At 42.1% G+C, this 16,299-nt stretch overlaps 1 protein-coding gene across 5 annotated transcripts in view; it reads left to right on the forward strand.

The window, feature by feature from the left end:
• Sin3a (SIN3 transcription regulator family member A) overlaps positions 1-13,742 on the forward strand; it is a 65,322-nt gene extending 51,580 nt beyond the window's left edge. For all 5 annotated transcript variants that reach the window (XM_036192645.1, XM_036192646.1, XM_036192644.1 and 2 more), the window contains exons 18-21: positions 4,043-4,135; positions 6,689-6,783; positions 11,609-11,816; positions 13,434-13,742. In XM_036192645.1, coding sequence (XP_036048538.1) covers positions 4,043-4,135; positions 6,689-6,783; positions 11,609-11,816; positions 13,434-13,664 — 627 coding nt within the window. In that variant the 3' untranslated portion in view covers positions 13,665-13,742. The remainder of the gene's footprint in view (positions 1-4,042; positions 4,136-6,688; positions 6,784-11,608; positions 11,817-13,433) is intronic.
• Positions 13,743-16,299: the final 2,557 nt, after the last annotated feature.

The following is a 16,299-nucleotide window of genomic DNA, read 5'->3' on the forward strand; positions in this document are numbered from 1 at the left end:
TTCATCTCCAAAACAAGTCTGTGTTGGACAGTCCTTCCCTGCCGTTCATTCCTTCACTTACTCGTTTGTTATGTGTGTTTTGAGTACAGGTTTGAGTGTGGATGCACGTGTGTGTGTGTGTGTGTGTGTGTGTGTGTGTGTGTGTGCGCGCGCGCGCGCGCGCGCATGATCTGCTGCAGGGGGTGTACACCTTACAGGTTTTGTGTCTCCCTCCACCACCTTTTTCTTTCTTTCTTTCTTTTTTTTTTTTTTAATAGTCTCTCTCATTGTCCTGGAGCTCACTGAATTTTCTTTGGTGGGCTGGCTTTCTCCAGTGCTGTGATTATAAGCCAGAGTTGTACGTGAGTACTGGGAATCAAACCAGATCCCCATGCTTATTTGGCAGCAAGCACTTTACCAACTGAGCTATCTGCCCAGTTACTTTGGTTACATTAAAACAAACAAAACAAAAAACCCAAACAATAAAATAAACAAAAACCAAACTTTGTTGATCTCAGAGCTTTTAAAAAACTATAATGCTAGCTGGGTGGTTAGCATTAAAGTCACACATGGAGGCTTATTCTTACTTATGAATGCTTGGCCTTCCTTAGCTTGGCTTGTTTCTAGCCAGCTTTCCTTTTCTTAAATTATCCCATTTACCTTTTGCCTCTGGGCTTTTCACATTCTCTTACTTCTGTAAATCTTATTCTTCTTTACTCTGTGGCTTGCAGTGTAGCTGGTGGCTGACCCCTGGCATCCTCCTCTTGTTCTCTTGCTCTTTCTTCTTTCCCAGATTTCTCCTTCTGTTTATTCTCTGCCTGCCAGCCCCGCCTATCCTTTCTCCTGCCTCGCTATTGGCTGTTCAGCTCTTTATTAGACCATCAGGTGTTTTAGACAGGCACAGTCACACAGCTTCACAGAGTTAAACAAATGCAACATAAACAAAAATAACACACCTTAAAACAATATTACACATGTTCCCAGCTGCTGAGTTGTCTGTTTAGCCCCTTGAAAATGCACATTTTGAAGAGCTGGTTTAATTATTCATTCCCTAGGATCATCCACACAGTTTTTACAGCTACTTTTTTCTCCCTTCCCCTCATCTTCCCTTCTGTTTTTTTATGAGACAGGGTCTAGCTATGTAACACATGCTATTCTTAATTATAGATCCTCCTTCTCAACCTCCAGAATGATGGCATTACATTGTAGATATGACCACTGTGTCCAGCTGTATTTCATTGGGATGTAGATTAGTTACAGAATACTTGGACTGCATTTGTGAAGTCCTGAGCTATTCCTACCTCACTTCTGGAATCCTAGCACTCAAGAGGTTAAATTTAGGAAGATCAGAAATTCAAGGTCACCCTCCTTACATAAGACTCTCGCCTCACCTCACTCCATAAAAGAAATGCCTATAATTTGGTATATCAGGTAGTTTTTATTATAATAGGTAACTATAAAAACAAGTAATCAGAAACAAAACCACATGTCTAACACACTGTGGAATTAAATTGTAGCCTCTTGTGAATTTTGGATGGCATTTATATTGTAATTCCTCAAAATTAAATACAGACTAAACCAACAATAGTGGTTAAAAACAAAAAAAACAAAAAACTTTGTACCCCAACAACTCAGGAGGCGGAGGCAGGTAGATCTCTGTGAGCTCAAGGCCAGCCTTCTCTGCATAATGAGTCCAGGACAACCAGGGCTACAGAGGAGAACCCTGTCTGAAACCTAAATAAACACAGCCTGTTAGGGTCCTCTGGGAGCTGAGAGGGGGATGAAGTGTTGAATCACTTGCACAGTGTATAATGTAACATGCTTTTATTGTTGTTACTGTTTTTGTTGGTCTCAGATTTGTTGTAGGTTAACTATATAATTTTTGCTAGATTTTAAGTTTTAGGAACAGGTTAGGGTTTTGTGGGTTTTTGTTTTTTGTTTTTTTTAAATAGCCTCTCTAAAAGGCATACTGCATGCCAGTCAGCTTCCATCTTGCTGCATCTGCCAGATTCATAACATGGCCTTTCACAATCCTTGAATTCTAGTTTCCTTCTGTGTCAATGAAGAAGGTTGAAATTAAGTTTGCGTTTTTATTTTTACTTCTTGAGATAAGAGGTGGAGTTTTCAAGCTGTCCTTAAACTGCCACGTCACGGGTGACACATTTTAGCCTTTGAGCATCTTGCCTCCATATTCTTGGTTCTAGAATTAAAGCAGTGTCCTGCTGTGACCAACTTACCACAAGTTTACTTGTGAGAAATGGAATTGCCCATGGGAACTCTTTTTTTTTTTTTTTTTATTTTTTGTGGGTGTTTTGCCTGCATGTATGTATAATTTTCTTATCTTCAGTAAACTTGAGTCAGGACATTGAGAAAGCCAAGGTTCCAGAAAAGGACAGCTGTTGACAGGTTTCTACAGAATATGGTGTATAAATGCCCTTATCAGTGTTTTGATTTATAGATGAATGTTTTTAAAATCATACACGTATTATTAGCAAAGTATTAGAATCCAGAATTTCAAATATGACTGGTGCCATTGTAAGAACACTTGGTTTGTTTGTGGCTCTATTTTTAGCCCAGGTTTGTCTGAAACTAACTCTGTAGGCCATACTGTTGGCAGTCCTCTTGCCTCGCCTCCTTTGTGCTGGAATTATAGGCATGCACCATCACACCCAGCTTAACAGAACCTTCTAAAGACCGTGTGTGTGTGACAGGAGCCAAGTCTCTCCTCCCACTGTGTGGACTTCAGGGTTTAAGCTCAGGTTGTCAGCGTGTCAGTAAGTACCTTACCCACTGAGCCGTCCTGTTAGCCCAACAGAACATTCTTTGTCATTTCTTTCAGTTTTTAATTTTTGAAAACTTCACACATGAATACTGTGTTTGTCATTTCCACCCCTTTCTTTCCCCCTTCCAGTCTCTCCTGTGTTCCTTCCCACTTGCTCCCTTTAATTTTCACTGTCATGTATGAATCAACCCATGGAATCCACTTGGCGTTACTTAGATGTGTACATGTATTTAGGACTGACCACCTGAGGTAACCTATCAGGGGGCTTGTCACTGGAAAACTAGGTTCTCCCTCTCTCAACAGCCCTTGACTACCTGTGTGTAGCTCTTCCATCTAATGATGGGCCTTTGTGAAATCTTCCCCTCTGCCGTGGAATACCAGCTAACGTCATAATGCAGGTCTTGTTTAGGTAACCTTATTTTTGAGATTTCATGGATGTGGCTTCCTTGTTACGTCTAGAAGACACTATCTTAAAACCAATCCCCTGGTCTTCTGGCTCTTACAGTCTTTGTGACTCTTCTTTCTTAATCTTTCCTGAACCCTAAGTGTAGGGCTTGCATTGCAGATGCATCAGTTGGGGTCAGGCACTCCATGGTCAGTCATGTTCTGTATTTTGACCAGTTGGGGCTCTTTGTAGTAGTCCCTCCCTGCTGCAGAAGGCTTCTCTGATACGGACTGAGAGCTCCACTTTTACCTAGCTGGATTGGGGTGTGAGCTGTGTAACCTGAGCAAATGAACAGTTACAAACTTAAACATTGTTTTTAAGATGTATTTGTATGTGTAAAGATGCTTTGTCTTCATGTATGTTTCTATACCATCTGCATGCAATGCCCTCAGAGGCCAGAAGAGGACATTGTATTCTCTGGGTCTGGAGTTACCACCGTGTGTCAAACCCAGGCACTCTGGAAGAACAGCCAGGGCTCTGAACTTCTGAGCCACCTCTGCAGTCCCACTTTATCTTTTTTAATCAGCAGCTTTTCAATATCCTCATCTTTTCGTTGGAACAAAATCTTATTTTATTTTTAAAATAATTTTTATTTTCTGTGCATTGATGTTTTGCCTGCATGTGTGTCTATGTGAGGCAATTGTTAGTTGCCATGTGGGTGTTGGGAATTGAACCAGGGTCCTCTGGACGAGCAGTCAGTGCTCTTAACAACTGAGCCATCTCTGCAGCCCTGGAACAAAATTTTAGAATTTTAATACCTTTCCACCTACAGTATGACAATCTAGGTTTATGGCCCTAGAAATTTTGTTTTGTTTATGCTCTGCTTCTGTTTTCAGCTAATGTTCATTCAAAGTCAAGGCCAGGTTCAGCTGACCATTGAGCTTCTGGACACAGAAGAGGAAAACTCAGATGACCCTGTGGAAGCAGAGGTATGGACAAGTAAACATTGCACATAGAGCTTGCCTAGTTGCCCTGAATTCTAGGGGCTTCTGAAGCTCCTTAGGGTTCCTGTGATTATGTTTTTAGGATTTACTTTTATTTTATGTTATTGTATTTAATTATTTATTTTTGAGACAGAGTTTTTTTGTATAGTCCTGGCTGTCCTGGAACGTCCTCTGTAGACCAGGCTGGCTTTGAACTCAGATATCCACTTGCCTCTGCCTCCAAAGTGCTGAGGTTAAAGGCCTGTGCCACAACTACTGATTTAGGGTGTGTGTGTGTGTGTGTGTGTGTGTGTGAGAGAGAGAGAGAGAGAGAGAGAGAGAGAGAGAGAGAGAGAGAGAGAGAGAGAGAGAGAGATGGGTGCTGGGAACAGAACTGGGAGCCTCTAAAGAGCACCAAGTACTCTGAACCACTCAGCCATGTCAAGCCCTCCACAAGCTGCTTTAGCAGTTATTTGGAGTGTAGGTTATTCCAGCTGTGTCTGTTCATACTCTGGAGGCTACGGTGGTAGTAGCTGTTTAGGGTCCTGCCTCCCCTTTCCTCCTCCGTAAATACAGTTGGCAGCTTAACTTTTCCTTTTGTTTTTGTTTTCCTCTAAGTGACTATAAACAGTAAATGAGATGCATTTGACAGTAAATGAGATGCATTTGACAGTAAATGAGATGCATTTGTTTGTTTTGTGATGTCATTTGATATAGTATCATGTTTACTTACTTTTTAAAAAAAGATTTATTTATTATGTATACAGTGTTATCCCTGTACATATCCCTGCAGGCTAGAAGAGGATGCCAGATCTCATTACAGATGGTTGTGAGCCATCATGTGGTTGCTGGGAATTGAAATCAGGACCTTTGGAAGAGCAAGCAGTGCTCTTAACCTCTGAGCCATCTCTTCAGCCCTCATGTTTACTTTTTTGTTTTGTTTTTGTTTTTCAAGACAAGATTTCTCTGTGTAGCCCTGGCTATCCTGGAACTGGTTTTTTAGACCAGTCTGGCCTCAAACTCACAGAGATCCGCCTGCCTCTGCTTCCCAAGTTCTGGGAATAAAGATAAGAGCTACCACCACCCTGTGAACCCAGGAGTTTTTAACTATGGTAATATATTATCATTGGTCTGCAATAATAATGTAAAAAGTGGCCAGGCCACATAGATGATGTTCTGAAGAATAAGAAGAGACCATTTGCTGGGCAGTGGTGGCGCACACCTTTAATCCCAGCACTCGGGAGGCAGAGCCAGGAGAATCTCTGTGAGTTCGAGGCCAGCCTGGGCTACCAAGTGAGTTCCAGGAAAGGCGCCAAAGCTACACAGAGAAACCCTGTCTCGAAAAACCGAAAGAAAGAAAGAGAGAGAGAGAAGAGAGAGAGAGAAAGAAAGAAAGAAAGAAAGAAAGAAAGAAAGAAAGAAAGAAAGAAAGAAAGAAAAAGAAGAAGAGGAGACCATTTGGCTTGTGTTTGCCAAAACTTTACATTTTTTTTTTTTTCAAGAGTTGTCAGAATTCCACCTATTAATGTGGAAGGTTATCAGTGATACTGTTCTGCAGTTGTGGGTGGTGACACCCGTCTAGAGACCCCCGAACAAGACCACCATAGAGTCAATATCTAATGCAAAACACACAGGGGTTTATTGATAACAAGCAAGCCCAGGCTTGGTCTGTGTCCAACCTCTGACACAGCGGATGAAGGAGAACGTTCCTGAGCTCTCAGGGTGAGGGGTTTTTAAAGGGAAAAACCACAAGCAGGGTGGTACAAGCCTTTGCATCATATGATTGGGTGAGGGTGTGTAACCTTTGAATTTACTGGTTGGGGGTTACAGTTATCATTTTTGGGCAGGCCTGGACAAATCCCAGGCTTGTCCTTGAGCTACTATGGAGGCTGTCTGGGCTAGCACATACTGACTGTGGGGGTTGACTCAGTGGCCCAGACTTTGTCCTTGAGCTGCCATGGAGGCTGGCTGGCCTCACTCGTTCACATTGATTCATGCATGTAGCTCTAAGTTGGTGAGGGGTTCCAAGCAGTCAGAGTACATACAGAAAGGGAGCTACTGCAGGGACTATGTCATGGCCCTCCCAGAAATTGCTGCTCAAGTCTCAGGAAACTGAAATTGAGGCCTGATCTCCAAGAGAAGACTGAGCAACCTGTCATGGCATCTGCTTGGTCCTTTCACAGTCTCTACCAATTTAGTTTTAATAACCATTTCAAATGTAGGATCTTGCCTGGCTAACAGTTTAAATATGTATTTCAATACCAAGCAACAAGCATGTTCTTGAAAGGGCATTACTTTTTAGTTTTACAGTTTTGAAGTTCAAAGGCAATCACTTTACCACTGAGCTATAACCTGAGTGACCTCCCTTTTTATGGAGAGGCTCTTTCCATATGGCCTTCACTGGCCTCAAGTTTGCAGTCATCCTATCTTAGTCTCCCAGGTGCTAGAATTACTTTTGTATACTACCACACTAAGTCTATTTTGTTCTTGGAATCTGTAGTTTGTACGTTTTGTAGCAAGATTAGACTCCTGATATTTCTCTTATGTTTCTCTTCCTAGCGTTGGTCGGACTATGTGGAACGATATATGAGTTCTGATACTACATCTCCTGAACTGCGAGAACATCTGGCACAGAAACCAGTATTTCTCCCAAGGCAAGTCTGCAAAGTCACTGCTGGTGTACTACACACTGTTTACAGGTTGGGGCAGGGGCAGGAGAAGCTTCAGGGTCTTGGTTTCCTACATTGTTCATCTGTTCTCTCTCCTGAGGATGGCATTAGAGCATTTGCTGGCTTACCTGTAAAATCCCCAGCGTTCAAGAGGCAAAAGCACTTGAGAACCTGTAGCCCTCACTCCATCAGACGGAGTGTGTGTCCATGGAGTAGTGGTTCACTGGCAGGACTCAGAACTACACTTGTCACAAGAAAATACAGAGCAGAATGAGGAAAGGAAAGAATTGAAGGGAGCACTTGCGAGCTTCTAAGAGTCCTCTTCCAGCACAGCCATAGAAGCCTTACAACTCCTCCCAGAGAAGCTCATTAACCTGGATGCCAGGCTTTTTACTGAGGGTGACATGAAGTCACCTTCTCCAGCCAAGTGATGATGGCACGTACTGTTGATCCCAGCACTGAGGAGGCAGAGGCAGGCAGCTGGTTCGAGGCCAGCCTGGTCTACAGAGTACATTCTAAGACAGCCAAAGCTACACCCTGTCTTCCTATCTTGAAGGGGGAAAAAGAGAAAGAACTAGAGACCTTCTTAATGGCATGTACCAAAATTCCAGAAGGAAGAATAAACAATTTGAGTTCAGTGAACCACTTTTGTGGTTTTGTGGATGGTAGAAAGGGCCCAAATCTCCTGTAGCTGCTGTGTAATTCTTTTCTATATAGAACTTTTCAATTTTCCTCATATACAAGCAAGTTTAATGCTAATCCTCTAATTTTGAAAATGATTTTAGAAGTAGAAATTGAGTAGAAGAACCAGGTATGTAATTTATACCTGTAATCATGGTACTCAGGAAGTTCCAGCACAAGGATTGCTGGGACGTCAGCACTAGCCTGGGCTACACTGTACAATCCTTCTGTGTTAATTAGGATTCTCTTGAGGGACAGAATTTACAGAATGAGCCTCTCTAGAAAAGGAATTTATTGGAATACCTTACAGGCTGCGGTCCAAGTAATATAACAATGGCTGCCTATGAATGGAGGGTCCAAGAATCCACAAGGCTGGATGTCTCAGCCTTTGTTCAGTATACGCCAGAATTTCAAAGAAGTAGCCCTCATGCTAGTGAAGAAATAGACTTGATAGCAAAGCAAGAGTAAGCAGGCAAGGAGCAAAAGCTTCCTTCCTTATATAGGCGTCTATCCGAAGTGTGGCCCAGATCAGAGATGGGTCTTCTCAGCACAAAAGATCTGGATTAAAGGGGTGTCTTCCTACCTCAGAGACGACCTGGATTAGAAGTAGATCTTCCCACTTTGAATTAAGCAAAAGTCCCTTGCAGGTGTATCCTCCATGTTTTAGGTTTTAGTTAATTCCAGATTAGTTAAGTTGACAAGCACATCATACCTTCTAAAAACAAAAGGAGTAGGGGTGGATTTTTCTTTTAAAACTTTGAGATTAAAATGTATTTTAGAGCCAGGCATGGTAGCGCACACCTTTTTAATCCCCGCACTTGGGAGGCAGAGGCAGGTGGATTTCTGTGAGTTAGAAGCCAGCCTTGTGAATTATTAGAGCAAGTTCCAAGATAGCCACGACTACACAGAGAAACTCTGTCTTGAAAAACCAAAGAAAGAAAGAAGAAAAAAAAAAAGAAAACCTTCAATTCCTAAAAGCTGTATTCAAGGATTACTGGGCTTAGTCCCAGTAAGAACATTGAAAAGGGTGCACCTAGAGAAAAGGTCTTTCCAGGTTTTCCATTCAACAGTCCATTTAGTAGACTTGAGAAGTTGCCAAGCTTTTCTCAGCAAAATGGACATGGACTCTGTATCATCTCATCATGTCACATTTTGAGATTTATTTGTTTGGGTTTTGTAGTTTTTCAGACAGGGTCTCATTATGTAGTCCTGGTTGTCCTGGAACTTAATAGGTAGACCAGACTGGTCCTGAACTTAGATCACTTGCCTCTGCTTTCCAGATGCTGGGATTAGAGCCAGTGTGTTACCACACCCAGCAAAACATGACTTTTAAAAGAGCCATATTTTGGTTTCCAATAATCTGTCAGCTGAGGAGGTGGGTAGGTATATACAGGTATGTGCATGTGTTGTAGGGCACATGTTGAAGTCAGAGGACAACTAACTTGTGGGAGGTGGTTCTTTACTTCCACCCTGTGGGTCCCAGAGAATAAACTCGATTTGATGTGCCTGACAGCAAGTGCTGAGCCAACTCAGCAGCCCTGACTCCTTGTCTTTGGGGCCTTTACACATTCTTAGGGCTTAAATTCCCAAGAAAACTTTTATTCATTGTTACCATGCTAGTTTTGTTTGCCATATTAGAGATAAAACTGAAAAACAGCTGGGCACGGTATCACATGCTTTAATTCCAGCACTTGGGAGGCAGAGGCAGGTGGATCTCAGTGAGATTGGGGCCAGCCTGGTCTACAAGTGAGTTCCAGAATAGCCAGGATTGTTACACAGAGAAACCCTGTCTCGAAAAACCAAAAATAAACAAAACAAAACCTGAAAAAAGAGTTAGTAGAATGCTTTCTTAGTAGGCACGAAGCTCTGTTTGACCCCAGGCTGTATCAAGTCGGCGTGGTAGTAAATGACTGAATTCCAGCACTCATACACAAAAATCAGAAATGAACATCATCCTTAGAGGTCAGACCCTGTCTCAAACAAACAAAAAGCCAAGGTACAAAGCCCACTGTGTTTTCATAAATGATCTTACTGCAAAGCTAATTTAACAAAAATCTTTTTAATATAAATAAATTGTAACCTTACTTGTCTATAGAGCTGTAGAGTGTTTTCAGGTGGTTGTGGATCCTGTTCTTTGACAAGTATTCTCCAAGTGGGTGGGCCAGATGGTAGAAAATGCTTGTTGAGCATGCCTGATAGACCTGAATTCCATACCCAGAATCCATGGACAGAGATCACAGATTCCCAAAGGTCATCCTCTTGAGTCCACACATAGATGTGCATGCCGCGCTTGTGCACACACACGCTATTAAGGTTTTAGAAGACTTTACAAATGGTAATATGCAGTGTCTATGAGCTTTGCATGGCATTAGCAAACACAGTGGCTTGTCTTGTGCCTTAAGTAAATTGTTTTCATAGATGACTTTGTAACTTCTTCATATGATTAATTATTTGGGAGGCATTAACTGTACTAAGTATACTACATAAATGTCGATGTATTTTACATTGTCCATCCAAAGTCACCTTTGTTTCTGCCAGTGCTAATAGTCTCATGACAGACAAGTTTCAAGTACTGAAAAGCCATAGAGCTTATGGTACTTATTGTCAGTTTATCAACAGCTCAATTTTATTCAAAAGATCCAGTCTTATCATTGGCAGTAAATATTTTCCTTGAAGTAATGTGTACTTTTCAGAAAATAGCTTGCATGTTCCCAGGGCTAAATTTTTATTCTGTTGTCTTTCGTTTGTAAGTCTGGTAATTGCTCACATACCTTTCAAGAATATTTTCTTTCTTCAATACACAAAGGGGCTGCATGGGTGATTCCCATTTTACCACAGGACACACTAAAAAGATGGAAATGGGACACTGGAGAGATGGCTCAGTGGAACATTTTTTAAAAAGACAAAAGGTTTTATAAACAATGTAACTACTTTATCATGTCCATTTTTTAAAAAAGTAAAATCAGGTTTGTTTGGTGTCCATCTGTGATCAGAAAAGAATGCAAAGGTTTCTGAGTATGGTTTCTCTGTTTATCAGCCCTGGCTGTCCTGGAACTCACCCTGTAGACCAGGCTGGCCTCAGACTCAGAGATCAACCTGCCTCTACCTCCCAAGTACTGGGACTAAAGGTGTGTGCCACCACAAAGACAGGCTATACTGAGAAGGCTGGCCCCCAGCTTTTAACCCTGAGTGCTGGGATTACAGTTAGCCCTACAGTGCTCAGTCTTTTCACCGTTACACTGCCAATCCAGATGTGCAGTGGAAGGGACAAGTAATACTTACTATTTGGGAAATCGTTTTGATCGCATACTGCTCTTAGAAGAATCTTAAGAATTGCTATCACGGGCCAGTACACATAGCTGCTCACTTACTTAGGAAATGGTTTTTGTTTTTGTTTTTGTAGTTTTTTTTTTTTTTTTTTTTTTTTTTTTTTTTTTTTTTTTTTTGCCAGAGCTGAGGACCGAACCCAGGGCCTTGCGCTTGCTAGGCAAGCACTCTACCACTAAGCTAAATCCCCAACCCCCGGTTTTTGTATTTTTAATGTTTTGAGGTAAACTCTTCTTTTCTTGTAGCCCAGGCTGAACTGGAACTCAGTCCTCCTGCCTCTGCCTCCTGAGGTACTGGGATTACAGGACTGAACCACTATATTCAGGTTGGTGCTTTTAGTAGCAAAGTATGAGGCATAATGTAATTGTCTAGCTGATTATTTCTCTCCTAAGCACCATCTCCACCCTTCCAGGATCCACTGACTGGAACAATCTTCTTTCCTTGTCTATAGATACTAATAGGACATCTGGAAAAGATGTAAAGTAGCCTTTCAAGTAATTTTCTGTTGCCTAGTTTAGATGAGGAACTCCAGTTTAGAGGCAATGTAGGAATAAATTGGGATATTGCTCTGTAACTGTTAAAGGGAACAAGACAGATTTGTGTACTGAAATGGAAAAAGGGTAAGTGAAAAATTGAGACTAACACATAGCATGATCAAGGTTGGGGTTTCAAATAAGTATATATGTTATACATGTGTAATTAACATTGTAGTAAGTATTCTTGAGGCACATTTGGTAGGAGTTGTGGCAATATAATCTATATATAGATGGTCTCTTAACCTGAAGGGCTTTCTGCTTTGTAGAAATTTGCGGCGTATCCGAAAGTGTCAGCGTGGTCGAGAGCAACAGGAGAAAGAAGGGAAAGAAGGAAACAGCAAGAAGACCATGGAGAACGTAGAGAGCCTGGATAAGCTAGAGTGTAGGTTCAAGCTGAACTCCTATAAAATGGTCTATGTGATCAAGTCAGAGGACTACATGTACCGGAGAACCGCTTTACTCAGAGCTCATCAGGTAAGAACTGGTGGTTGTGATTTCTCTGCATTTCCCCCAGTCCTACTACAATGGTGTGATATATTTCCCTTTTATAAAATCCTGTTCTCAGAACAAACAGTTATGTCAGCAGGTGTATTTGTTTGCTAAGGATCTTGTAACAGAGTACCACAGATTTCATGGTTTAAAGAGTAGAAATTGTTGGGGATCTGTAGTTTGTGAGAAAATACTTCCCAGCATACCCAAGGTCTTCTTGGCATGGGCCCCACATACCTGCTTCCCACACATACATACAACATCTTGAGGTTCTGAGACCTAAAATCCCAAAACTTCTCTGTCAAAAGGCGTTGGACTCTTGAGGTCCCTAAGGGGAGAATAGCCATTGGTACTGTGCTGTTTTAGTATTCCTGCGCCAGTCATGGTTTTTCTTTTGTATGTCTGAATAAATGTCATTTTGAAGGATGGGTGTGTAGGGTGAAGGCTTCAGAGTGTGGGCTACAGTTTAACCTACAAGAGATGGTTAAACACCTGATGTTACTTTCTAAAAAAGTTTCTCCCAGGGTTTACATTTCAGATCGTTTGTCGTCTTTTGTTTGTGTGGACCATTTACAAGGGCTGTCTTACTTGTGATGTAGCATGTGTTATCGCAGGATCTGGCACACAGCCACAACTGAGGGCAAGTGAGCAGTGTTTGCTTCTGTGCATTACTAAGAAAGTGAAAGGGTCAAGAGAACCAACATGAGGATTTCATTGGTAGCTTCTCAAATACAGGATACTTGAGACCCGAATAACAAACAAGGTGTAGAGTTAAGGGAGACATGTTTCCTATACAACAGAAATGTTAAATGCAAGGCTGGCAAGAAGGAAAGGCACTGACATGTTAGTGAGAGCAGAACAGTGGCTCAGGCCGAGCTATAAAGGAGAAGACGTTGGATAGTTGTGAGGGTAGGCGAGGTCACATTAGCCTCAGTGGGCCATATGTTGGATTTTATTTCAGATATACTGGGGCCCTTATATTGTGTATTCATTCACGTTTATGTGGCCTTGTGTTTTTGTGAATGTGCATGCCACAGTGTGAGCATGGAGTCAGAGGACAGGCTGTAGGAGTCCGTTCTCTCCATACAGGTTCAAGGATGGAGTGTGTCATTATCTTTAGTGTCAGGTATGTTTACCCACTGAGCTATTTTGCCAACATGCCTTATTTTTTCTTTCAAAGATAGCATTCTTTGGGGAGATGGCTCAGTGGTTAAAAACACTGGCTGTTCTTCCATAGAACCCAGGTTCAATTCCCAGCACCCACATGGCAGCTCACAATGAATGGTCTGTTACTCCAATTCTAGGAGATCCAGTGCTTTCTTCTGACTTCCATAAACACCAGGCACATACATTGTATACATATACATGCAGGCAAAATGCCTACTGTACACATAAAGTAATAAAATTAGCCAGGTATGGTGGCATGTTTCTTTAATCCCAGCATTTAGGAGGCATGGGCAGGCAGAGTTTCAGGGCAGTCAGAACTATGCAGTGAGACGGTGTTTCAAATACGTAAGTAAATGAATAAGTAAACACTGACTTTTGTATTTTGAAGAATCTGTTTCGCCTATTTTACCCTTTCTCTCTCCCTTTTACTTTTAGTCCCATGAGCGTGTAAGCAAGCGTCTCCATCAGCGGTTCCAGGCCTGGGTAGATAAATGGACCAAGGAGCATGTGCCTCGTGAAATGGCAGCAGAGACCAGCAAGTGGTTAATGGGTGAGGGGCTAGAGGGCCTGGTGCCCTGCACCACCACCTGTGACACAGAGACTCTGCACTTCGTGAGCATTAACAAATATCGTGTCAAATACGGCACAGTATTCAAAGCCCCTTAACTGCAGAGCCAGAGCAGGTAGCTCAGAGGTGTGTGTCTGCCTGTGTGTATGTGTGTGTGTATGTGTGTGTGTGTGTGTGTGTGTGTGCCTGTGTGTTTGTGTGTGTGTGCCTGTGTGGGCATGTGTACTCACACACCAAGAATCAAGGAAGATGCCATTCAAGCCACCAGTGCGACCTGGCACCAAGCAGGATACACACAAGGAATGTGGACTGATACCTTAGAGAGCTGGAACTGGCACTTCCCAAGGGTACTAGCCTGCCCAAAAGGGAATGAAGTCCATGCAAGCAGAGAGACAGGCAGCTTGCTTGCACACACCAGCAGAGATCCAACTAGAACTCGTATGACCTGACCGTAGACAAGCAACCATAGACGAGCAACCAGATGCTGACGCCTTTGGACGGATGGAGGTGCATCTACAAAACAGTTGGACTGTAACTGATGGTCACTGCTGTTCTCCCTTCCCCCAAAAGGCATCGACCGAGAAGACTGGATTTGACGACATCCCCACTTGACCACATCAAAGATCCTGTTAGATTTTATCTGAGGCCTGCTGTTTAGCTTTGGGATCATACGTTGGTTTCTGAGTCCTTGCAGCCCACCCTTCTCCCACTGCTGGTTCTCAGCCTCAGCCAATTCCAGTCCGTCCTCATTTTTAGCTCCTGTGGGACTGTTTTGTACCTGCTTCTTTACTAGTCTACCCTAGTGCCATCCACCAGCTTTACACACACACACACACACACACACACACACACACACACACACACACAGTTTTAACTTGGATTTTCTTTTTTGTAAATAATGTACATACTGTCAATTTTTTATTAAAGAAAATATGCTTTGATGTGCTAGCATAAGAGCTCTAGCTTCTTGTGTACCATAGTACTATGTGGCTTCAGATTTAGTACCTATAAAGAGATGTACAAGACATTTATTACACTTTTTACCAAAGGGAGATACCATTGTAGTACTTTTGTGTAAAACTTGCTGCCCCCCAACTTAACTTTTTTTTTTTTTAAATGTAAATAAAGCTTGGTTCCTAAGGAAATAAGTAACCTAAGTCCCTTGTCCTCACCAGAGAACTATTGTAAAGTAAGGACTGGCTTTAGTTTCTCTTCCAGGTTACAAATATGGTGTTGCTTTAAATAAGTAGGTACTTGGACTTGTCACATCAACATATATCAAAAGATGGCTCCATACAAGCCACACAAGCCTGCCAACCTGAGTTTGATCTCTGGATCCCACAGTGGAAGGAATGACTCCCAAAGTGATCCTTTGGCCTCCACAAGTGACCTCTGGTACATGAGTGCCTGAATTCCTGCGCACTCACGCACAGGTACACCCAGGTCTTTTGTTTTGTTTTCCCCTTGGATTTTTAATTTTCCTTACTAGGAATGAGTTAACAATTTAAGATACCAAGCTGAAGTAATTGTCAAGTGTCTAGTTAGAAGTTGGAAGGGAATGAATTTGATATATTGCTTAGCAACAGCAAATGACATAAGACTTAAAAATATAGTAACACAAGCCTTTAATCTCAGCACTCAGAGGTAGAAGCAAACAGGTCTCTGTGAGTTTAAGGACAGCTTGGTCTATGTAATTCCAGGATTGCCAGAGCTACAGAGAGAACCTGTCTCAAAAAATGAAATTTTAAAAAACTGACATTTATTTATGTGTGTACACTTGCATGTGTGTGCATACGCACCAAGGTGCAAGTGTGGAAATCAGAACAACTTGAAGTCAGTTCTAGGGATCGGACTCAGGTTGTCAGGCTTGGCTATCAGTGCATTTATCTGTGGTGTTTATTACCTTCACCCATCTAACTAGCCCCCACTTCTTAAAAGTTACATCAATTCAAACATGAACATTAGAGATCTTCAAATATGGTTGACCTGGACTTGCTGAACAACAGCAGAGTAGCCCTCATAGTTATAATTGGTGTCATGTTATTTTCCAATCCAAAATCCCTGGTTACCTTGGCCAAAAAGATGGCTCAGCTGGTTAAGGTTCTTGTCACTAAGCCTGATGACCTAAGTTTGAGCCCTGGACCCCACATGGTAAAAGGAGGGAACTGTGTCCCTCCCCCTCAAGAAAATATAACAATTTTTTTAAATCTCTTAACACCACCATAAAGAAAATTGACTCCTGGGTTTTCAAAATACAAAGTGAGCTTTTTATTCATCTGACACAGGGTCACACATAGCCCAGGCTACGTCAAAGCTCATGACTCTCAAGTTCTGGGAATACAGGTGTTTTTGTCACAGGAGGACAAGATACTCTTGAAGGCAATAAAAAGCCCAATGGAAAAGCATTGCAGAACAGTGGCTGAGGCAGAAGGCTAGGAAGACAGAGTCTGATATCCTCAGCCATAGTTCACCTCTTCCTCTCTGCTCCCTCAAAGCCATGATGGCCTGGAAGAAAGTGGGTCTGAGTAGAGGCAGCCTTGGCTGTTGCTACCCATGTTTAGTCTTATGTGTACAGCATACTCCTTGCTGGTCAGGATAGGATTTCAGGTCCAGTTCAGGAGAAAAAGTTCTTGTGACCAATATAACAGGTAACTTTGGTCACGATTGCACATAGAAAGTTTTCTTTAAATGACATTTGCTGGTCTGTTTTTCTTCGAGACAGGGTTTCTCTTT

This window comes from Onychomys torridus, chromosome 7 (assembly GCF_903995425.1).
Source record: "Onychomys torridus chromosome 7, mOncTor1.1, whole genome shotgun sequence".
In the NCBI taxonomy this organism is placed as follows: Eukaryota; Metazoa; Chordata; class Mammalia; order Rodentia; family Cricetidae; genus Onychomys; species Onychomys torridus.